This window comes from Cutaneotrichosporon cavernicola (assembly GCF_030864355.1).
Source record: "Cutaneotrichosporon cavernicola HIS019 DNA, chromosome: 3".
In the NCBI taxonomy this organism is placed as follows: domain Eukaryota; kingdom Fungi; phylum Basidiomycota; class Tremellomycetes; order Trichosporonales; family Trichosporonaceae; genus Cutaneotrichosporon; species Cutaneotrichosporon cavernicola.
Window position 1 is genome coordinate 53,854 of NC_083395.1, and position 21,352 is coordinate 75,205.

General features: G+C 58.0%; 11 protein-coding genes across 11 annotated transcripts; 5 read left to right on the plus strand and 6 right to left on the minus strand.

Moving 5' to 3' along the window:
• Nucleotides 1-10: 10 nt before the first annotated feature.
• Nucleotides 11-1,092, plus strand: COQ5 (uncharacterized protein; the record flags this gene model as incomplete). Its single annotated transcript, XM_060598424.1, has 2 exons — nucleotides 11-590; nucleotides 647-1,092. 2 exons carry the CDS (start codon nucleotides 11-13, stop codon nucleotides 1,090-1,092), a joined length of 1,026 nt encoding a protein of 341 aa, XP_060455219.1.
• Nucleotides 1,093-1,286: 194 nt separating this feature from the next.
• RPT2 (uncharacterized protein) lies at nucleotides 1,287-2,803 on the minus strand (the record flags this gene model as incomplete). Its single annotated transcript, XM_060598425.1, has 6 exons — nucleotides 1,287-1,307; nucleotides 1,355-1,602; nucleotides 1,638-1,692; nucleotides 1,728-2,657; nucleotides 2,697-2,747; nucleotides 2,801-2,803. 6 exons carry the CDS (start codon nucleotides 2,801-2,803, stop codon nucleotides 1,287-1,289), a joined length of 1,308 nt encoding a protein of 435 aa, XP_060455220.1.
• A 455-nt stretch (nucleotides 2,804-3,258) lies between these two features.
• vid27 (uncharacterized protein) lies at nucleotides 3,259-5,978 on the plus strand (the record flags this gene model as incomplete). The annotated part of the gene is made up of 9 exons (XM_060598426.1): nucleotides 3,259-3,277; nucleotides 3,323-3,467; nucleotides 3,512-3,624; nucleotides 3,666-3,799; nucleotides 3,929-4,283; nucleotides 4,323-4,897; nucleotides 4,937-5,082; nucleotides 5,127-5,724; nucleotides 5,760-5,978. The coding sequence occupies 9 exons, from the start codon at nucleotides 3,259-3,261 to the stop codon at nucleotides 5,976-5,978; spliced, it is 2,304 nt and encodes a 767-aa protein (XP_060455221.1).
• Nucleotides 5,979-6,644: 666 nt separating this feature from the next.
• Nucleotides 6,645-7,127, minus strand: CcaverHIS019_0300260 (uncharacterized protein; the record flags this gene model as incomplete). Its single annotated transcript, XM_060598427.1, has 1 exon — nucleotides 6,645-7,127. The coding sequence occupies one exon, from the start codon at nucleotides 7,125-7,127 to the stop codon at nucleotides 6,645-6,647; it is 483 nt and encodes a 160-aa protein (XP_060455222.1).
• A 1,544-nt stretch (nucleotides 7,128-8,671) lies between these two features.
• Nucleotides 8,672-10,219, minus strand: CcaverHIS019_0300270 (uncharacterized protein; the record flags this gene model as incomplete). Its single annotated transcript, XM_060598428.1, has 4 exons — nucleotides 8,672-9,269; nucleotides 9,319-9,402; nucleotides 9,442-9,578; nucleotides 9,797-10,219. The coding sequence occupies 4 exons, from the start codon at nucleotides 10,217-10,219 to the stop codon at nucleotides 8,672-8,674; spliced, it is 1,242 nt and encodes a 413-aa protein (XP_060455223.1).
• Nucleotides 10,220-10,922: 703 nt separating this feature from the next.
• On the plus strand, nucleotides 10,923-11,840 carry CcaverHIS019_0300280 (uncharacterized protein; the record flags this gene model as incomplete). The annotated part of the gene is made up of 1 exon (XM_060598429.1): nucleotides 10,923-11,840. One exon carries the CDS (start codon nucleotides 10,923-10,925, stop codon nucleotides 11,838-11,840), a length of 918 nt encoding a protein of 305 aa, XP_060455224.1.
• Nucleotides 11,841-12,407: 567 nt separating this feature from the next.
• Nucleotides 12,408-13,158, minus strand: CcaverHIS019_0300290 (uncharacterized protein; the record flags this gene model as incomplete). The annotated part of the gene is made up of 5 exons (XM_060598430.1): nucleotides 12,408-12,420; nucleotides 12,462-12,493; nucleotides 12,822-12,892; nucleotides 12,977-13,010; nucleotides 13,096-13,158. The coding sequence occupies 5 exons, from the start codon at nucleotides 13,156-13,158 to the stop codon at nucleotides 12,408-12,410; spliced, it is 213 nt and encodes a 70-aa protein (XP_060455225.1).
• Nucleotides 13,159-13,437: 279 nt separating this feature from the next.
• CcaverHIS019_0300300 (uncharacterized protein) lies at nucleotides 13,438-14,399 on the minus strand (the record flags this gene model as incomplete). The annotated part of the gene is made up of 3 exons (XM_060598431.1): nucleotides 13,438-13,944; nucleotides 13,980-14,058; nucleotides 14,203-14,399. 3 exons carry the CDS (start codon nucleotides 14,397-14,399, stop codon nucleotides 13,438-13,440), a joined length of 783 nt encoding a protein of 260 aa, XP_060455226.1.
• Nucleotides 14,400-14,702: 303 nt separating this feature from the next.
• CcaverHIS019_0300310 (uncharacterized protein) lies at nucleotides 14,703-15,910 on the plus strand (the record flags this gene model as incomplete). Its single annotated transcript, XM_060598432.1, has 3 exons — nucleotides 14,703-15,045; nucleotides 15,078-15,238; nucleotides 15,290-15,910. The coding sequence occupies 3 exons, from the start codon at nucleotides 14,703-14,705 to the stop codon at nucleotides 15,908-15,910; spliced, it is 1,125 nt and encodes a 374-aa protein (XP_060455227.1).
• A 166-nt stretch (nucleotides 15,911-16,076) lies between these two features.
• CcaverHIS019_0300320 (uncharacterized protein) lies at nucleotides 16,077-17,395 on the minus strand (the record flags this gene model as incomplete). Its single annotated transcript, XM_060598434.1, has 10 exons — nucleotides 16,077-16,166; nucleotides 16,200-16,339; nucleotides 16,437-16,495; nucleotides 16,531-16,585; nucleotides 16,621-16,699; nucleotides 16,731-16,852; nucleotides 16,957-17,024; nucleotides 17,057-17,121; nucleotides 17,156-17,279; nucleotides 17,313-17,395. 10 exons carry the CDS (start codon nucleotides 17,393-17,395, stop codon nucleotides 16,077-16,079), a joined length of 885 nt encoding a protein of 294 aa, XP_060455228.1.
• Nucleotides 17,396-19,957: 2,562 nt separating this feature from the next.
• Nucleotides 19,958-20,587, plus strand: CcaverHIS019_0300330 (uncharacterized protein; the record flags this gene model as incomplete). Its single annotated transcript, XM_060598435.1, has 1 exon — nucleotides 19,958-20,587. One exon carries the CDS (start codon nucleotides 19,958-19,960, stop codon nucleotides 20,585-20,587), a length of 630 nt encoding a protein of 209 aa, XP_060455229.1.
• Nucleotides 20,588-21,352: the final 765 nt, after the last annotated feature.

Below are 21,352 nucleotides of genomic sequence, written 5' to 3' on the forward strand. Positions count from 1 at the left end.
CACATATACCATGAGCCGCAACCTCGCCCGCCAATTCCGCCTCCCCCGCGTGCAGATCCGGGCCGTCTCCAACGCCGCCAGTGCGCCCGGTGCCGCGGTCGGCTCAGCCCACCCCTCCCAGCCCGCCCAGCCAGCTGCGACCCCAGCAACATCCTCGCCTGCCGCCGGTCCCAGCCAGCCGCGTACCACCCACTTTGGCTTCCAGGAGGTGTTCGAGACGGATAAGGAGTCGCTGGTGGGGAGCGTGTTCTCCTCGGTCGCGTCCAACTATGATGTGATGAACGACAGCATGTCGCTCGGCATCCACCGGTTGTGGAAGGACGACTTTGTGTCGACCATGCTTCCTCGTCTGCCCGCCAGCGTGCACCGCAACCCTGCGCGGCCAGGCGTTGCACCCGCGCCCGAGGCGCCGAACCCGACGTTCAAGTGCCTTGACGTCGCTGGCGGGACCGGTGACATTGCGCTGCGGATCCTCGACCGCGCGCGCGAGAAGTTTGGCAGCCGCGACATCGAGGTCGAGGTCGTCGACCTCAACCCCGACATGCTGCATGAAGGACGCAAGCGCGTTGCCCAGACCATGTACTACAACAGTGAGTCGCCGCTCTGCTACAGCTCGGTCGTTACCTATCACAAGCTGACCCCACAGCCCCCCAGATCACTTTCACGCACGGCAATGCGCAGGCGCTTCCTGCGCACATTGAGGACAACTCAATCGACCTGTACACGATCGCGTTCGGGATCCGTAACTGCACATCGCTCCCTGCTGTTCTCTCCGAGGCGTACCGCGTCCTCAAGCCCGGGGGCCGCATCGGTGTCCTCGAGTTTGGCAAGGTGTCGAACCCGCTCCTGAAGGAGGCCTACCGCCAGTACTCGTTCCAGGTCATTCCCGTGCTCGGCCAGATCATCGCAGGTGACCACGCGAGCTACAAGTACCTCGTCGAGAGCATTGAGAGGTTCCCGCAGCAGGCCGACTTTGCGCAGCTTGTGCGTGACGCCGGCTTCCAGACGGGCGCGATGCGCGAGGGTAAGGGCGGAGCGTGGAAGGACTACACGTTCGGCGTCGCGACGATGTGGACCGGTGTTAAGGCGTAAGCCATAGAGCATGCATCACTTCTTAGAGCTGGGACCGGACGGGTTGCTGAGAAAGCTGATTGCTCCAATTCTGAACGAAAGAGTCGCGACAGGGAAAAGCACATGAACAGCAACAACCCATCACGACTTGGTTCGTATACTCCATTGCTGTTATACAGACACCAATGCATGCGTTGCAGTCTACTCGCTCCACATCACAGATACAATCCTGCTGGCTGTCCGTTAGCTCTGGACCACAGTCAACCAGGAGCAGTGCACTCACCGTGTTCTCGTCCTTGCGGTAGAGAACCTTCTCGCGCGCCTGCGTAAAGTCCTCCTTAGTCACGCGCATGCGGCGCTCACGCAGCGCAAGCAGACCAGCCTCGGTACACACGGCCTTGATGTCGGCACCCGAGAGGTCGTCCTTGGTCATGACGAGCTCCTCCAGGTCGACGTCATCGGCGAGCGACATGCGCGATGTGTGCAGCTTGAAGATATGACGCTTCGTCTTGGTGTCTGGGAGTGGGAATTCTGATGTCAGCAGGGATAATCGAGGTTATGCGTACCAATCTTGCGGTCGATACGACCAGGACGGATGAGTGCGGGGTCCAGAGACTCGATCTGTGGTCAGCAAGAAAGAGCGGAATCAAACTCACCCGGTTCGTCGCCATGATGACCTTGACGTCTCCGCGCTCGTCGAAACCGTCCAGCTGGTTGAGGAGCTCGAGCATGGTGCGTTGGATCTCGCGCTCACCGCCAGATGTCGAGTCGTAACGCTTGGTGCCGACAGCGTCGATCTCGTCGATGAAGACGATACTGGGAGCATGCTCTTCGGCAACACGGAAGAGCTCACGCACGAGCTTGGGGCCGTCACCAAGGTACTTCTGGATGAGCTCAGAGCCGACGATGCGAAGGAAGGTGGCCGATGTCTGGTTGGCGACAGCCTTGGCGAGCAGGGTCTTGCCGGTACCCGGTACGCCGTACAGGATGACACCCTTAGGTGGCCGAATGCCCATCTCCTCGTACAGTTCGGGGTGGGTGAGGGGGAGCTCGACACTCTCCTTGATCTCCTGGATCTGGGTCTCGAGACCACCGATGTCGGCGTAGCTCTCTGTTGGCGCCTTGTCAAGCTTCATGACCGAGACCATGGGATCGGCGTCGTCGGCGAGTACGCCGACAATGGCATGCGTCTTGTGGTGCAGCAACACTGAGCAGCCTGGTTCCAGGAGGTCCTTGTCGACAAACGACATGATGCCAACATAGTGCTCTGGTCCGTTGCCAACCGAAACGATGGCGTGTTCATCGTCGATAATCTCCTCGAGCGTACCAACACCCATAGGCGACCCACGAAGCTCGTCAACACGCGTCCGGTCCGCTGCTGTCCGGTCCTCGCCCGCCGTTAACGCCGCGTTCGTCAGGAACTCTTCCTCGAGCAACAAGTAGTCCTTGATGCGCTCCATTTTGAGCATCTTGAGCTTGCACCGCGTCGTTGGGAAGACAGGAGGGAGACGCGTCGCTGCATCCGGGCCGCGCTTCTTCTTCTTGCCGACGCGCGTAGGAACGGGCGCCTCCCACTTGGGCGCCTTCTTCTGCATTGTCAGCAACAATCGGTAGCGAGGACCTACCTTGTCGTCCTTCTTGTCGCCTGGGCCCTTGCCGCTTGACGGAGCCTGTCCCTGGGCGTTAGTCGGAATCCAGCCGTTGATGGCTGCTGTGATTCTATACTGACCATGATGAGATGTGTTGTTAAGAGTGTTGTTGTGGTTGATGACGACCCGGTTGAACGACCATCACCCACCATCCACCATCCACATTCGACGACGAACGCGCGTCTCCGTCATTCCCATTTGATCCCGTTAATCACCACGTGGGAACACTTGATTGGTTTGCCACGTCACATGTATCACGTGAGAAGTGATGTCAACAATTAGCGGGATCATAATCGTATTCGTTTGCCACCCATAGTGTAATTGACATTAGCGTTTCAAGACGTCTGGGTGGTTCGCACCCAACTGGCGGGTCAAACATCACCAACATCACCAGCATCACCTTTCCTCACTGTCACACTCACCCTCACGTTACCTTCCCACTTCACGCGTCTTTCATTCAATCTCTCAGCCTCGAAAACGACACCCGAATCAACACATTCCAGTTAATCCCGACAGAGAGAACAACTGCATGCCCCCCATGAATGTCCTCAAATCTCGTGAGTCGCATCGCAAACATGCCAAGCAACTTGTTGACCTTGCAGTGTTCGGGCAGATGTGGGGTAAGCCCCGCCTCTCCACCACGTGCTCACCTGCAGGAAACCCTTCCAACCCAGAATTGATTCAAATCGATGCAGGTCAGCTCTACCTCGTGCGACCGGACAGCATCAAGGGCTCCCGGGAGTGCATGTACGTCGCACACCTTTGAAGGCTACAATCACCGCTGACGCCAGCTTCACGGACTGTGTCACCACTATCCGTCGCGCAGGGCCTGACTTCCAGTACCAGCTCGTTGTCACCCGCGCGTTCCAGGAGGGTGAGGTGCAACCCGAGGAAGACGCCGAGAGTAAGTGTCGCCACACCGCACATGTTAGGTATTAACGATAGGCGACGAGGAGCGCGTCTTTTTGATTGACCAGGCCCTCGGGTTCCGCTTTGGCTCCTTGGACGGAGACGCCACTTTCGCCTGGCGTGACATGAGTGGCGACGAAGGCGACCTCTGGGAGTTGATCGCAAACAAAGTGCGTGTCTGTGTGGCGCATTGCTGATAGCAGTCTGTCGGAAAAGGGCAGTGCAAGTTGTTCGAGGTCACGCTCCTGCAGTGCATGTATGAGAGGGTGGGTCATCGCGCAGACAATGGCTAACAGAAGAAATTCTTGCAGTCACACGAGCTTGCTAGCGAAGACGACCTCGAGGCGCTCAAGTACTATGAGGAGCCCACGCCCAGGTCAGCACCTTCCTCGCCGAACTCGACCGCGACCCGTGGCCTCCTTGCTGCCACTGCGGCAGCTACTTCCACTGTCGCCCCAGCCAGCGCTACCGCAGCCACCGAGCACGAGGCGCACGACGATGAAGCACAGGGCGAGGGCGAGGACCCCTTTGAGGGAATCCCGATCCTCCACCGTGCTCCGGCTGAGCTCTACCTCTTCGACCTGGACATCGACTCCTTCGTTCTGCAGGAGAAGGACGCCACCGTGGACATGGCATCCAACGGCGATTACGACAGTGAGTCTCTAGTTGGCGTTGAGACTGGGCTAACAGCAGCTTGGATCATCGTTCGCAAGAACAACACTCCGTTCATCTCGCTTCACATCGACTCGGAGATGAACCCTCGTTTCCAAATCGGTCCTCGGGCTTTTATGTTCACGTTCCACGAGACCGAGGGCCTCCCCGGCATGACGTGGTGCCTTCGCTTCAGCGAGGACGTGTTCCCCGAGTGGAAGGACAAGTTCGCCATCTACCTGTGGGAGAACAACAACAAGGCGCCATATGGCAAGGAGAAGCCTGTGGAGCAGCGCTACATCCAGGACGCGTATGATGATGGCGACATTGAGATGGCAGACGCCGACCAGGAGGCCGAGCCTGAGCCTGAAGAGGAAGAGGACGAGGAGGACTATTCCGAGGGTGAGGACGACTACGAGGAGGAGGACAGCCAGGACGAGGTATTCGGCCGCGAAAGCAAGAACGAGATGCTCGCGGTTGGGTACAAGAACGACATGTCGTTCGTTACGCGCGGCAACATGATTGGCGTGTTTGCGCATGATCGCGACAAGGTCAAGTTCCGCACTGCAATCGACCGCATCAAGGGCATGGACGGCAAAAACTTCACACCAAACAAGGTGAGCTCATCTTTTTCGATGACACCCTGCTGACCCCAGATCATGCTGCACAACCAGGACGCTGACATGCTCATGCTTGACCCCTTGCAGAAGAACTCGGTGTACCGCATGGACCTCGAGTACGGCAAGATTGTCGACGAGTGGAAGGTTTCGGACAATGTCGAAGTCAACAACATCATCCCAGAGTGCGTACCGGCGATGGAGTGGTGGACGCAGTAGCTCACGGCAGTTCCAAGTACGCTCAGATGAACCCTCAACAGACCCTTATTGGCCACTCTCACAACGGCATTTTCCGTATCGACCCGCGTGTGGGTGGTAACAAGTTAGTCGAGTCGCAGTTCAAGCAATACGTCACGAAGAACGACTTCTCGGCGGCTGCAACGACCGAGTCGGGCAAGCTTGCGGTTGCCTCCAACAAGGGTGACATCCGCCTGTTTGATACCATTGGCAAGAACGCCAAGACTGCGCTTCCGGCTCTCGGAGACCCTATTCTCGGCATCGACGTGTCAGCCGACGGACGATGGGTTGTCGCGACGTGCAAGACGTATCTGTTGCTTATCGACACGCTGATCGGGGATGGTCGGTACAAGGGGTCGCTTGGTTTCGACCGAAGCTTCCCCGCAGACAGCAAGCCTATTCCCCGCCGCCTGCAGCTCAAGCCCGAGCACGTTGCATACATGGAGGACCCTGTGTCGTTCACGCCCGCTCGCTTTAACACGGGCCTAAACGAAGCCGAGAAGACGATTGTGACTTCCACTGGGAAGTACATCATCACGTGGAACTTCCGTCGCCTTAAACAGGGCCGCACGGACGACTACCAGATCAAGGTGAGGCTGATTGGGTGTGGGTTTGCTGACATCAGAAATACGACTCTCGTGTTGTTGCCGACAACTTCAAGTACGGTGCGGACAAGAACATTATTGTGGCGCTCGAGCACGATGTGCTCATGGCCAACAAGAGCCAACTGTCGAAAGCCACGCGCACCTCTCTGGCGCCGTCGCGTGCTTCGCTTACGACTCCGGTGTCCCAGTTGCGCCAGGGCGGCGAGTCTCATAGCTCGATTGTCAACAGCCCTTATTGAGAGTAGGGTGGGGTCAGATCGGTTGTGGTAGATTTGGTTTTGGCATGATGATCCAACGTAAGAGTTATAATTTACAACGAGGTCTAGGAGGTGGGTCGTGAACGATGATGATATTGGTTGCGAGTGATGCTAGTCTAGGTCTTGAGGAGGGAAAGGAACAGAGCGTACAACTAGAGGCGGTGACTATGCAACAAAGTTCAAAGTTCAAAGTTGGTTGGTTCAACAGAAGGGGACATGGTGTCGTAATGAGTGGAGTAGTGGTTTCGAGGGGCCCAGGTTGTTGGATACGATGGATACGACGACCAAGATGATGATGTTGACGATGAGGCCACGCGAGAGAGGGCAGTCACCTCGTTATGCAGAGGGAAATTGGCGAGCTCCGGTCCGATGACGAGTTTTCTCACCAAAGTGGGGGGCCAACCCGGGGGATCTCGGGTTTCAGGGTCCTGCCCATGGGGTTTACCAAGGGGGGGAGGGAACAGTGCAGGGGAACGTGCGGGGATCCAAGAGCAGCTTGCGGGGCAAAATTAGGACCAGCCCCGTGTAGAAAAAGTCGGTCGGAATCGTACCGAGCCACCAGAAGCACAAAGCAATGCTGGTCAGATCGGACAGAGTTCGTGTCGTGCGACGCAAGCAGATAGCAAACAAGCGAGTGAACAAAGTCGATTACTCGTCGGTAATCATGGCCTCGGCCGCGTCTTCGTCCGTCTCGTACTGGGGTGCAGACTGAGGCTGCTGCATCTGGAATTGGAACGTTGCGACGGCAGGTTGCTGTTTGTCGCCAAACGAAAATGCAAAAGCACTCTTGGCGTCGGGACGGAAAGCGGCCCATGCATCCTCCTGCTTGGTCTGGTGAAGGGGAGCAAATGCGTCGCCAGCAAAGGCAGTCTCGAGGTCCATGTCCTCGTCGTACGGCACGTGCTGGGTATGCGCCTCGTATGGTGGGGCCGGACTGACCTCGCGGATAAGGTAGAGTGGCTGCTCCTGGAACGAGGCGGCAAAGGATGGCGCTGGCATGGAAATGGAACCGCGATGCCCGTTGTGCGAAGTTGGGAGGGCGCGAGCCAGAGATGCCTTGAATGACTCGAGGTCGTGGGATTCCTGCGAGACGTGCATCCCGCCGTTGAGGGTTGCGATGAGGTCGTCCATGATAAAAGGTGGGCGGGTGGGCGGTGTGAGTGGGGTTATGTGATGGGAATGAGGTCGACTAATATGTCGACGAAGAGCGATGGGTATAGTCGACAACGTCTAAGAAAGTTCTAATAGTCTAGCGGTCTGGATGGAGCGATGGAACGATAATGATGATGATGAGAGAGAGCAAGAATGGGCGGCGAAACCCACAGACACTTATGAGAATTCCACCTGCTTGGTGATAGCCGCCGATCCGCCGACTTAACCGGTGAGTGAAAGGGAAAGTAGAGTCGGGGTTGCCGGCCCGAGACATTTTGACACGCGGGGTGTTTGGCCTATTGCCCGCCCGAGAGCGTCCGCACTCTTGCACCTGGCAAAAGATAGCACGTTTCGCGTAACTGTATACACAATGGCGCACCGCAACGCCACAACAAGGCCTGTGCGTCGACAAGGCCAAGATCGCGATCTTTTAGACCCGGTGTGATGCAAGCTGCAAGAACAGTATACAGTGCGTTTCTTTGGGCTGTGCAAAGCACGTTGACTATCGCAATGAATCGCCAATTGAATTGATTTTTTTCATCGGCAACCTGGCGACTTTTAACTCTTGCCAAAACGGGAACCCGAGAGCACTGATCCACTGAGAGACTCAACGTTTGGGCGCCACCTGAACGTTGAGTTAATCAAAGCATGAAAGCATGTGTTCATCGTTCCGGAAGCCACCCAGCCGGATAATGCATCTCGAAACCTCGAACAAAGCTACTCAGGCTAATCAGGGCGATACTGTATCCATGTCACCCGACACAATCTCTCGGCAGGTATCGGGACCGGGACCGCGAAGGGACGCTCCATGACGAGCACAACTATACCCCGCAATGCTTGGCCCTTTGCGTACCCATTGTGCAGGTCACAGGATCGCGGTGTAAACAGCCCCGGTCGGCTCGTGGGCAACTGCCGTGCCACTGCCGCCTCCACTTGTCCACCTGTCCACCTAACCCACGCACTACATCCATGCTGGTGCCTCAGAATCCTGGTGCGCAGCCTACGTGCCATTTGGTTACGGTGATGGGAACAGTACTCGATCATGCCAGTAGCGTGTGGTTCAACCCGGGGAGGTTGCAGGATGTTGCTCTTCGCAATCGATCCCGATCACATTGCCGGCAGAGACGCCGAACGGATACCGGTTGTAGCCGCCGCCGCCATGCAGATCATTGCCGGGTCTCTAAAAAAAGCTGACATGGGCTTCACAATGTCTTGATCCAATTGATCAAACACTTTGCGTCGTTTGCGTCTCGTGTCTCGTCGTAAAGCTGTACACGCTTTACAGTGAACAGATACACCTGCATGGATTGTAATACACAGCCGAGGTGTCTTTGCCGGTCGGCGTATTTCCCCGTATTTCCACCCGTCCACCCCTGTTCTGCATTGTTCTGCCGACCTTTGTCACCTTTGTCGGAAGCTCTCGTTTTCGTCACATGCACGTTCTAGCCGCCGGCTCGAACGGCCACACTAAGCCGGAAAAAGCTCGCGTTCGTCGCGTGGTTGACCCGTGGCTCGCTCATCCCTCACATGAACATGCCTCCACCCCCACCCCCGCCAAAGCGGCCTCCACCACCGAATCGGCCGAGATCACCGAACCCTCCGCCCATGCCTGGCCCACCAAAGCCACCACCGCCACCACCACCACGGCGCGGTCCGAAGCGTCCGCTCGGATCCGGGCCGTGCTCACCAGGAGGAGGCATCTCGTCACCCCACTCCGGGTCCGTCGTGCCAAACCCGCTGAGCGGGTTACCACCAGCAGAGGGGAAGCGCGGGCCGAGTGGGCCCTCAGGTCCAACCGGGTCCCAGCGCGAGCCAGGAGGGTTCATCATACCACCCGGGCCCTGCCCCCGTCCGTCGCCGCGCCTGCCGTCAAACAGAGGGTGGTTGAAGTCCATCAGCATACCTCCGCCACGGTCAAATTCCGGACGGTTGAATCCGGGGCCAGTACGTCCGCCTAGGGGATCGAGGTCGCGGTGACCGACCGATGCAGCAGGGATTCCGGCTGGTCCTGCAGCAGGGTGCAGCGGGTCCATGAGAGGTGAGGGACGCGCGGGTCCACCACTGGGTTCAGGCTGGTGCGGGCGATCAGGACGCGGCACACGTGGCGCGGAAGAGGTCATGCTGGCTAGTCAGATAACACTCGAGTGATAGATAAGGGACAGTGACTCACGGCGCGCGATAGCCCTCCTTTTGCAAGCCTGGGATAAGACGTGCGATAATGTCTCGGTTATACTGGTCGATAAACGTGCGCACGCTGAAGTCAGTCGTGGATTTCCGCGCAGTAGATACGCACGCATCCAGAGAGCGGAAGCCTAGAGCGCGCGCCTGCGCATCACCCTCCGCGTTCGCAGCCTGCCCGGGTGGAACCGGGAATGCCGATGCATCGAGTAAGTCGTTCACGAGAAGCGAGATAGTGTGTGGAGGACCGTCCTGGATGTGAGCGGTGAACCGTACATTAGTGCAGGCAAGACAAGGTGGAGCAACGTGCCCCTCTTCGTATCGACACCTCCTTCAATAAAGTCAACCTGCTGATACCGTTTGACATATCGGCAGTCGCAACGACACCTGAACTGCTGCCGTGGTGGTTTCTCACGCAACCTTGCTTCCTGCTGGTCCTTCCTTCCTGACTTCAAGCTATTAACACTCACCTCAGGCATTGCGTCCACCTGGATCCGGTTCCCCATACGACCAACACGCACGCGGAACGTCATGGCGCTCTGTCCATGCCGATACTCAAACATGTACGAGTCCTCGCCGCGAGCGTTCCAGGTCGCGGGCAGCGCGTTCTCGGCCGGCTCGCCTTCGTCTGGGTCCACCGCAGTGGCCGTCTCGGATTGCGCGTCGTCATCCGCACAGGCGTCGAGCTCGGTAGGTTCGTTATGCACGCCGACATCGGGATCCTGCGGCGTCGGCGTGGACGGAACCAGGCGGAAGTCGAGGGCGGTGTGGATCGCGTGTACTAAGGCCGCGGCAGCGTCGGTTGGGTGCGGAAGGGGCGAGCTGCCGTGGACCGACGGTGCGAGGGAGGCCACGAGCGCAAGGAGTGCGCGAGGGTCAAGAGGGTTCGCCATTGTCGGCGATCGGCGAGAGCGGGAGAGTGAGAGAGTGAGTAAAGAAAAGGAGGGAGTCAAAAGTCTAGCGAAAGATGACAGTAGTAATGTGTAGCCGCGTCAGCGGTATTTGTCGCAGTGAAGCAGTGAAGGGAGGAGAGGGAGGAAGGTGTCCCGCACTGACGTCTGCGGGGAAACGTGCCTTACAAGAAGCATACAGTAATGCAGTCATCACACAGCAGTCATCACACGGACATGTCCCATCTCTCCATCTCCACCAAGTTTCTCACGGTCTCACTCCGCTTCCCCAAGGTTTCCCACGGTGACTAAGCAATTGCATTGACAATAAGGTAGAGTGGCACGCCATGGATGACCATAGCAGCATCGTCCTGGTCCTCACGCACGCTACCACCAAACAACCTAACATCATCATCATCGCCATGTCATGAGCATGTGAGCAATGCTGATATGCTGTGGCTCTTAATCTAATCCCTCGTTGTTCCACGCTTCTGTCCCTAATTGTCGTATGCCTCCCAATGTCTCATGCCATACACTGTGACCCGTGGATACAGCGCAACCGAGGCTGTCTATTGCGCCATGTTTGATCACTCCGCAACGACAGGTTCCTCCTGAGATGCTATGCACTACAGCAACTACATGCTATATTCATCTGCATATAAGACCTTGTTCTGTCCCCCATCGCCCCACATCTAACCTGCTCCTCATGGCAACCCTCACTATCCCGTCGCCACACAGGCACGCGCTCCACCTTGAGCGCAAGCGCTCGCTCACTCACCCCAAGACCATCGACATCCCCTCCAAGGCCACAGTCTACTCCTCTACGCCTGCCAGACACAGAGGCCGGGCGGAACAGAGCGTTCCAACGGGCCGCGGGCGCGATGCATCCCCTAAAGCCCTACCAAACCTCAACGACCTCACCCCACCTCCCACTCCCTCCCTCCCCGCCGTAGCCGGGCGTCGAGTGAGCGCCACAGCCCTCGCAGCACCTGTCTTCCAGGCGCACCACCAACCGCCGCCACCCATCACATCGGGTATCCCACACTCCGACCCGATCTTGTACCTGCCACCCCTACTCTCGCGGCTGCCCCGGGCGCACGAACATGTCTCGGAGCATAGTACCGAGTTCGATACCCGTCTTCCCGACATTGACCCCGCCTCACTATTCCTCCACCAGGCGCTCCACTACTTCCGGCCTCGTGACGGCAAGTACGCTGCGAGAGACTATCCCGACGCGTTCAACTGGCACGACCTCGCCCTTCCCGAGCAAGTCGAGCGCGAGTGGTACGCTGTTGTCTTCCGGTCACGCCGCCGCCCTGAATCTTCCAGCTTGTCGCTATACGCTGCGGACCGCGCCGCTCATGCTGAGGCAGTCATGAACGGCGGCCTCGTTATGTACTGGTACGGTGTGCCGGACGAGATGGGCTTCAACCTCGCCACTTGCATCTGGCAGTCACGCAAGCACGCCGTCAACGCCATTTCGGGGCCCAAGCACATTGACGCCATGAAACAGGCTCGGGGCGCATACGAGACGTACGAACTTGAGCGCTGGATCATCACCAAGCCACGTGGGCAGACCGGCCTCATCATCGAGCGATGGGACGGCGGCGACGTCGGATGGTAGACGGCTAGATTGCTTTAAAGGTTGTTAACAGGACTCTAAAAACCCCGCGGTAAGCGCGCTGTGTAGCATCAATGCAATGTATCGTGTTAGTTAAACAACTGCCGTGGGTGTGGGGTGCTGAGAGGGGGGTCCTGAGCTGGAGTCTGGGCAGGGGACGCGTTTCTGGGTAAGTCCAACGCAGTGGGCTATGCTTGATCCCATCTCTGGAGGTGGGATGTTTGGCATAGGACACCCACACGGTCCCGCTCCACGCAACGACCTGCGATGGCATGCACGTGACATATGGTGTATTGTCATGGATGTCGCAGGATATCACCTGTCGCCAGGTCGCTCGCCCAATGTCGCCATCCGAAGCGGCAAGTGAGACGCATTTCCCATCCCACGAACGTGCCTTCCACCGACTCCATCAAGAGCGGCGCTGCTCCGCAACTAGCCGCTAACATCAGTGTCCCTTTGCGCGCCAGTCGCTGCTCGAATCGCAGCTGCTCACGCTGGCATCGTGACGCGTGGCTGACTCCAGGGCCCGAGTACTCAGATATACAAATCCATCCTCTGTAAAGACCGTATCTATGCTCCGCCGCTGTGCGTCAGTGACATCCAAATCGAGAACTGCGAGCTTACACAAGAATGTTGTTGATGGGGATGTGGATGAGCTGGCGTCAGTGGTTGAACAGGGGGGTTTGTTGGTCAAGCGACAAGCTGCGCCGCCTCCTCTCCTCCACTTGATCTCGCGCGAGCGTCTGATGCCCTGCCATTGATGAAGCTCCTCTGCGTCTCGAATTGGCTCCATCTCCTCCCTTCCACTCGACCTGCGTAACTGACTATCGCGCAGGTCGACGCGCGAAAAGTCCACTGCTCGACGCAACGCGCGATTGTGTCCATCCCACTCCACCAAGCTGTCCCTATCCCTCCTCTTTGTCACTCTTTCCCATATCTTCACGCTAAACCCCACTGACCCATACACCAACCTGCAGCACTCACCTTGACAAAGTATCCGATGAACCCCATGACCAAGAACCCGACCCCGACGGCGCGGCACAGCTGGATGTACTCTGGCGTCAGCCCTACTGAAATCGTCTTGTTGAAAATCGTCACGCCCGCCTTGGATAGCGGATGTATCCCACGCGCACACGCACCGGTCTTCGAAGGCTTGGTGCAGCGGTTCATGAACTGGGGTCAGCCAAAATCAAAGTGGAGGAAGACGGTCACGCCCCCGCTCTGTACACGCGGCGCATCAGCACAGGATGTCACTCACGTGCACGCCCTCCCTGATGAAGGACTGGGGGATCTCGGCAAGCTCCTTGACGCTCTCGGACATGTTGGTGGTGTGGTGTTGTTGATGATGCTTGATTGTAGCGAGGTCGCGATCAGGTGGTTGAGCGCGCGATGTGGACAGGGACGTGGCAACGGGACCAAATCGCGCCTCCAAGACTCCAACATGGCTGCAAGCCCTATTTCGGCGCCGTCCCCACTTCTTGCCATGCCGCCCTCCACGTCCGCTTCTGTGGACTCTTAGGACCTATGCATACAGGAACTGGACTCTGACCGGCTACATCTATGATTCTATGTATATTCAGCGGCCTGTACACTCGTACATTCAGCGGCCCACGAAGGCCTTGATCGAGCCCAATGTGGGCTTGTCGATACGCACAGTGCCGATGCGTGTCGCCTGCAGCGCCGAACCCCACGCCTCAGCACCCGCAATCAGCTTAATGCTGGCGTTCTGTACGAAGAGGCTGGTCTTGAGAAGGTACTGCCCGATGATCTGGACAATCTGCTGGAGTATGCTCTGGAGCGCGCCGTTGTCCCGATTAATGACGCTGAGCGCGAGAATGGCGACCAATACGCAGAGCACCGCGGTCCACTTGAGAAAGACTGGGGAAGGGGATAACGAGGAGGTCCGCTTGGCAGCGATCTGGGAAGGCGCACTCGTCGCTTGCGCATACGATGGAGGGGGGAGTTGCGAGAGGCCAACCTCCGTGGCGAGGGCGGCAATGAGCGCGTCACGCGCGACGGTTGGTGGTGCCGTGGAAGAGTAGTACGCGTACCAGTTCGCCAAGTCGGAATCGGACATCTTCTCCAACGCTGCTAGAGAGGAGATCGCCTGGTGTCAGCTGTCAGAAATGCCTGCGACCTTACAGGAAGTTGGGGTGGTTGGTCGCGGAGGGTAACGGGGACGAGTTCTTGCCCGGCGAGCGCACGCACGCGGTTCTGGCGCCTGACGTTAGCTGCGGAAGCTTAAGCCAGCTCTCCCCACCGTTGCTGCTCCGCCGCTCGGCGTCCCCGTCGATCTTGTTCACCTTCCTCTACCCTCTTCCACGATAGCACCGGAGCCTCGCCAGCCTTCCAAACCAATACTCACCTAGCTTCCTCAGCGCGCGCGAGCACAGCCACCTCCTCCTGCCACTTGAATATCTGTGAGACCTCCTCGCCCAGTGCCTTGAGTTGAGCACGGCTAGTCACCGTGTGCGTGACGAACTGCGTCGCGAGGTGCTGGAGCTTGGCGTTGGTCCCTTCCTCACTACCGAAGCTGTACGGTGTTCCGGGTAGACTGGCCATGGAGGGTGTTCTGGATATGGAGCGTGTTGACATGGCCTGGGATGTAGTTATATTGTTGAACCGAGTTGAGAACGTGGGAAAAATGAAATGAGAACACAAACAACAAGAGATAACCCGGTCATGGGCCCGTGTCCTTTGGCTCACTTAACCGACGTCATTAATCTCATGTTCATTATCGACTTTAAAAGGGACGTGCATTAACGGAATCAGATTTATCCTCGGTCATGCCCATACCGGCGTCAAGAAGTAGAATCATAACCGCACTACTCTGCTCTTCCTCTTTATCACTCTCCACTCATCAGCATGCGATCAGCACTCCGTATCGCGCCCCTGTGCGCGGGCCTCGGCCAACGAGTCGTCTTCGTCCCCCTCTCCCTCCCTCGTGTTTCCTCCTTCCCCGCCCAGCAGGTCCGCGTCCTGTCCATCTCGGCCCGCTCGTTCGCGCGCCCTGATCACCACCCCGGCCGGGGGGAGAGCAGGGAGAGCACAGCCGAGATGCTCGACCGACTCACAGCTGAGGCTCGGCGGCGCGGTGCCGCCGAGAGCGCCACGCGCGATTACGCAGGGCCCTTCCCGCTCGGCGCGGGCACTGCAGCACGCAACAAGACTTGGACGGCTTGGCGCGATCTTGGGATTGCAGGCAAGGGTGAGTCACACAGCAAGCCCATCTGACGACAGCCGGACGTATGTTTCGCCAGTCGGGAAACCTCTTCATCGTGGTAGCGGGTGCGGGGCTGTTTGTTGTGCTAGCCATCGCACTCAGCACCGAGCTCTTCGCTAAGAACTCGCCAAGCGTGCTGTACGCGGAGTGCATCGACATGATCCGCGACTCTAACGCCGTAGGTATCGCATTTTCAGCTCTCAAAGACCCCAGCGCCAGCTGACATCAGCTCGACCGTCACCTCCTCCCACCCGTAGCCTTTACGCATTCTCCAGCCTCCTCGGCGCCAACCCGTGGGACCGCGCCGATTAAGCATCGCGTCGTGCGTCACCCTGTTTCCGGTCGCGAGCATCTGATCATCAACTTCTGGGCGCACGGGCGCGGGCGGGACGAGCCCGAACCGCTCTCGTGGGCTAAGCGCTGGGTAGGCTCGGCGACAGACAGCCTGCGCACGGCCGGCACGTTTGTCGGACTCGTGTCGGACCCGGACGGAGAGGAGCGGCCACTGACGAAGGAGGAGGTCGAGACAGCGGCAGCCGAGGCCAAGGCCGAACGCGAGAAGGCGGCGGCGGAGGCACAGCAGGGCCCAGGCTTCCTCGGCCGCTTGACGCAGAGCTTCAACTTCCGCCCGGGTGTCAAGAGTGTGCGCTCAGCTTCACCCGCTCCTCCGCCTCCTGGCACCTACAAGATGGGCGAGGTGCGTGCCGACTACGTCAAGAACGCCGCGGGGCATTACACAATGCTCGCTCTCGTCGTCGACGTGCCCTCCAGCCGCGCCCCGTACCCTGGTCGGGCCATTGTGTACTGGGCGCCTGAGGCTGACAAGGAGGGCCTCATTGAGCGTCGCTAGGCGCACACATTGTACCACTACTCACGTTCACCTCTCCGCTCGCAGGAGGCGAGCAATGCATGTGCAGTATAACAGCGGTCCTCTGGATGTAAGTCGGCCGCTAACCATTGTTAGGGATGTGCGAAGAAACGAAGAAGCGTAGGGGAGAATACTAATATATCGGAGCCTATTGAAGGAAGTGGTCGGACCAAGACGAGCGCTTGTACGCGTACACAGCGAAGAGGCGTTGGAGATAGCGTGACGTAGGTGAACAGAGCTGCGTAAGCTGGAACCAATGCCGAGAGCTCACCTCGTTAGCGCACGCGTCGAGTGTGGCCTCGAGTTGCTGGCGCTCCGGCCCGTCGTCGAGACGAGAGGAGACGATACGCCACAAGGACGCGCGAACAACGGTGGCCTGGATGGCACCAGCCTTTTGGAGAGCTTTGGAGCCTGTGATAAGCTGTGTGACGCCATCCCCTGCACATCTATTGACTCTGCGGATCGATCAGCACTGACGCCCTCGGGGACGTAGCCATCGGGAACTTACCACCGGTCATGTACCCGCCGACGGGGCAGCCGATCTCCTGGAAGTAGAACTGGGGGCAGCTTCGTTCAGCTCACATCTCTAGCAGGAGACTCACAACATACCCGTAGCAGCGATGGCCCTGTCGAGGCGGCGCGGAATGTCGGCGTCGGCTACTGTCAGCCGCAGCCAAGTACATTCAGCGCACTGTTCTTCGCTGCGAGAGCGCGCCGTAGCGCTTCCGACCAGATACCGACGCTGTCGGACGGGGGGCCACGCGCCGAGACCTGCTGTAAGCGCTGGCGTTTGGAGACGTACGTAGGACAGCTCGCTCTCGACGAGGATGAGCACGCCTCCGGGCCTAAGGACGCGCGAGAGGCGCTGCACGAGCTGCGGGTAATGCGGGATATCCATGACCATGGATTTGACGTGGATGAGGTCTTGGCTTGTCAGTTTTACCTTTTGTAACTCACCGAAAGTGTTATCGGGCCACGGGAGGGGTTGTGTGACGTCTCCCCTCAGCACAATCCTCAGATTTACTCACCGACAGTGTAAAAGTCGAGATTTTCATGCGGGAGCTCGACGGGCGACTGAAACGCAGCCCACGAGATACTACCGTCAGCTGATTCAAAGACCGGACCCACTCGATCCCAACAACGTCGGCATACGGGTGGTGACGCGCCAGCAGGATTGCCCATGTGCCGGTACCCTGAATATCAGAGTGGCAGTGGGGTTGAACGCACAATCCCAACGTCCAGGACCTTGGAGCGGCGGCCTGTCGCGTGTACGCGTGCGAGGTGGGCCGTGATGAGGTGGTCGTGGCCCGGGTTCAGGAGGGCGAGGTGCATGTCCTCGAGTGCGTTGAGGCTGGGCTCAGCTCTGTTTCGGGAAGGGACTCACCGCACAGACTCGGACATGGGTTCAGCGATAGGTACGGAGATGGGGGTTGCGAGAGGCTTGGGTTCAGCCACTGGGCCAGTCATGATCGTCCAGATCTGCCGGTGTGGCGTGGGGTTGCGACCGAGTCGTTGGTGACAGTCGTTCCAGCGGCAGTAGTCTTGGTGGAGATGAGTGAGAGAGTGAAGGAACGCAGTCGCCACCTCGAGCAGCTGCAACAGCTTTTAATAACACTTTTGCATATTCATGGCAACCCCAGCAAGAGGAAACGCCTCGGGGAGTGACATCCGTTCCTGGCCGTCTCCGGCACATTTCCGCGGCAGGGGGTGATAGCACCAGTGATTAACGGTTTCAAGTGACCGAATGGGGATGTTGCCGAGGAATGTCGATCGTACTGGAGATGCTCACGCGCGCTCCATCTCACCATTGCGAGTAATAGTTTACAGGTTTAGGGGAATGAGGCTCACATGACGGGTGTTGAAGGAGAGGGCGTTGTGGTAGGATGCGTTTCGCGGTAAGCTCACCCCCTGTTTGGACCTCTTCACCAGGCTTCCCCGCGCTTCTCAGATTTACGCACCACTTTCTGACTCCAAACATCCGGGGTTGACAGAAGGAGATGATCATTTATTCGAACAGCAGGAGAAGACGTCCGAACGCCCGTTCATTTCCGGACCCCGTGTCGATCTCGGGGCACCCACACTAGGGGTATACCGGGGACTGCAGCCCCGGGCGCCTCCGGCTTCCGGACAAGGGGCAAAACGTGAAAATGTGTTCCGGCGGAGACCCGCGTCCCCAGGCCCAGTAGGCCCTCGCGAAAACGTATTCCCAGAACTACGAAACGTCAGACGCCTTCCGATATGAGACATCACACACGAGGCCAAATTCTGTCAATCAGGACGACGCTCCACCTGTATCAGATTGATTGTATTCAAGGAGCTGTTATGTGTTGCCGATCGCACAGTGGTCGCTCCACTGGTATCAGATTACTTGTGTGCTTGTTTACTCGGCCCGGGAACGCGGCGACTGTGGAGTGCTGATCGTGGGAGTATATGTCAGCTTGGGCACTTGCATTAAGTATTACAAGACTCATCCCAATCGAGCTCTTCCCAACCCAGCTTAAGACGTTGCCAATGTGTGTGTCGCTCCATCCCTAGCACTTCTAGAACCGGTCCATCCTCGTCCAGTCGAGCATCATCAACTAGCAACGTGCCGACCGCCTCTTGCCTTCAGAACTGGGGGCATGGATGATAACCGTTTGTTCAACTGCACATCGCACATCCCCTGTGAAAACAGGTGCCAGAGTCACTTGCAGTTGGGATCGCCAGATAGGACGACTGTCACATGTTATCGAATCAAGATGCCGACACCTTCGGCAACTTCCAGGTGACCAGTTCGTCGCTCCATCACAATCATAGGACGATCAACTCAAGCTATTTCGAGGTCGTTGACGCTTCCAACGCGGAGCGAGCCGTGTTTGTCGATGTCTCTGTCGGACCACTGGACGAACCTCGTCTACGTCAAGCTGTGCCTCGATGAGTCAGGTGTTTCCTGTACACCAGGCGCCAGACGGAAACTCGTTGACGAGTGTCACTGCCGAGCTTTGTATGACATCCTCTTGCGGAACCAAGACTGGCGAAACGGCGTAAAGTAGAGCCCGTGTAACAACAATGGGCGTCTGGATGCTCAACACCTGTTGTCGAACCTGTCTTATCTGATCGGCCGATCGGCAACTTTCCAACGCGCAACCCCGAACTTGACGGACAAATTGCGCAATCATCGTCAACTCGTACAAGTAGCGCGCACTCTCGCCGCGTGTTCCAGAAGCGACATAAGCTCTTCTGAGGAAGATTCAGTTATCCATTCCAGTCATACAAATAGTTGTCTCATCAAGGACCGTAAATGACATTGATCCAGAAGAAGCCGGACCTCTGCGTGGTGGGGGATGATGTTGTGGAGGAAGGGGAGCCCTAGGCCTTGCAGCCGATCATCAGTGAACACAAACATCGGGTGGGCACATGTATATGCGCACTCCAGCCACTTGACGAAAACCGGGGCACCTGCGAGCACTTCAAGACATATGCCAACAGAGACTCAAGTGGTAGTCCGCAGTCTCCGCGGCCCGGAGCCCACCAAGGACACCCCTGCCACCTGGGGCCCTTCCTCTACTTCCTCTAACTCATGAATAGGCCGTAGTGCTTTATACTGTAGCAGTAGTCAAGTGCTGGGCACGATGACCGAAGGTGTAACACTGGCAACTTACAGACTCGAAGACCAAATTAACTTGTATACAAAGCGACAAACCCCGAGTTGGGACGCCAAGAGGAAGAGCTCAGCATCCAAGCCGCCTATTGCCTACTTGCGTACCCACGCCTTGTCAAGGAAGGTAGTTTTCCATGGTGGGGCGTTTCAACTGCATGCAGACACAGTAGTGGGAGAAGCAGGGTTCTTTTGTCATAATTGAAGACCCACAGGATCACAAGCTTCTACCCAGCCGTCGATGGACCTCGGGACTCTGACGTGACTTAAAGAGAACCAAACAATCGGAGCAACATTGGTCCGCAATGAACCTCCACTTCCACGGGAGTAATACCCGGCCCACTTCGGCCAATCTCTTGACCTGTACATATCTCACACTCTCCAACTGCGCCATGCCCCACACAGAGCCCGACCACCTTGTCATCACGGCCGCCACCCTTGACGCCGGCGTCGCTTGGGTCGAGGAGCGACTCGGTGTCTCGCTCTCGCCACGGCGAGGCGGGCAGCATGACCGGCAGGGAACCCACAACGCACTCCTCTCCCTCGGGCCCGACTTCTATCTCGAGGTGATCGCGATCAACCCCGATGCACCAGTGCCCGACCACCCACGCTGGTTCGGGATGGACACGGTCGGGCCCGAGCCGCGTCTGCACCACTGGGTGTGCCGTACTTCCAACCTCGCGGATGCGCTTGAGAAGAGCGCAATCAAACCCGGCGAGATTGAGCAGATGTCGCGCGGCACGTTGCGGTGGCTCATCACCATCGCACCTGACGGGCAGCTGAAGGCCGACGGAACGATGCCCTCCCTCATCGAATGGCAGAGCAAGCCCCACCCCGCCGCAGGTCTTGAGGACAAGGGATACCGGCTCCAGAAGCTCGAGGTCCACCACCCTCGCGCGCAGGAGGTCAAGGCGTCGCTCTCGGCCGCCGGCATGTTGGATACACGGGTCGAGTTCGCGACGGGTGGGCCAATGCTCTCCGCGACGATCCAGACACCAAGTGGGCCGCGGGTGCTGGGATGAGGACAAGACGACTACTAAATGCGTGAGCACGCACCGCTTTAGAGCAAGATGCAACTTCTAGCTGGGCAAGCTTCCGGCGGAGCGCACACTGGCTGAGTTGTTCCGAACAAGGGGTTCTACCATGATCCTCCAGCCCGTGCCTCTTTCTCGCGAGAATGTGCAAAGCGAGGGCGTGGAAGAAGGCCATGTCTCTATCCTACGCCCAGCGTTGTTTATCCAGCTCCATACAATAACTTACTCCCAACTGCCAGGTTGCCAGGTTGCCAAGGCGAGTTTCCGCACGTCGAGCGCGTCACGCATACCTTTACCTGGCGCCTGCGGCTTACGTTGCCACTGAAGCTGTGTGGCCTGAGAACCTTGATTGCATGACGCTATTTTGGTGAGAAACGCCACCTCTCGCCCCATAGTCCCTGACAGAAAAACAACTACAGGATCGCTCCTGCAATCTCTTGTACACTAGGAGGGAGTCGAACCCCCGCCGAACGCATGGCAAGCGTCCATGATACCGTTTCACCACTAGTGTTGGTTGTTGGTTGGAAAATGTTTTGAGCAACAGCAGAAGAAGGGTGTGGAGGTGGGCAACGGTTTTGGGGTGAAACGTTGGTTCGTACCAACCTTGGCCCCACTCGCGGCATGTTGGTTACCACAAGTACTTGGCAATATGCGTTTCAAACTTGGGACCTGTGGGATTGCACCTTCCAGGCAGTTAGCCATGTGTCGCACACGGAACGGGTGCCACAGGCCCGAGAGTGGCTGACGAGCTGA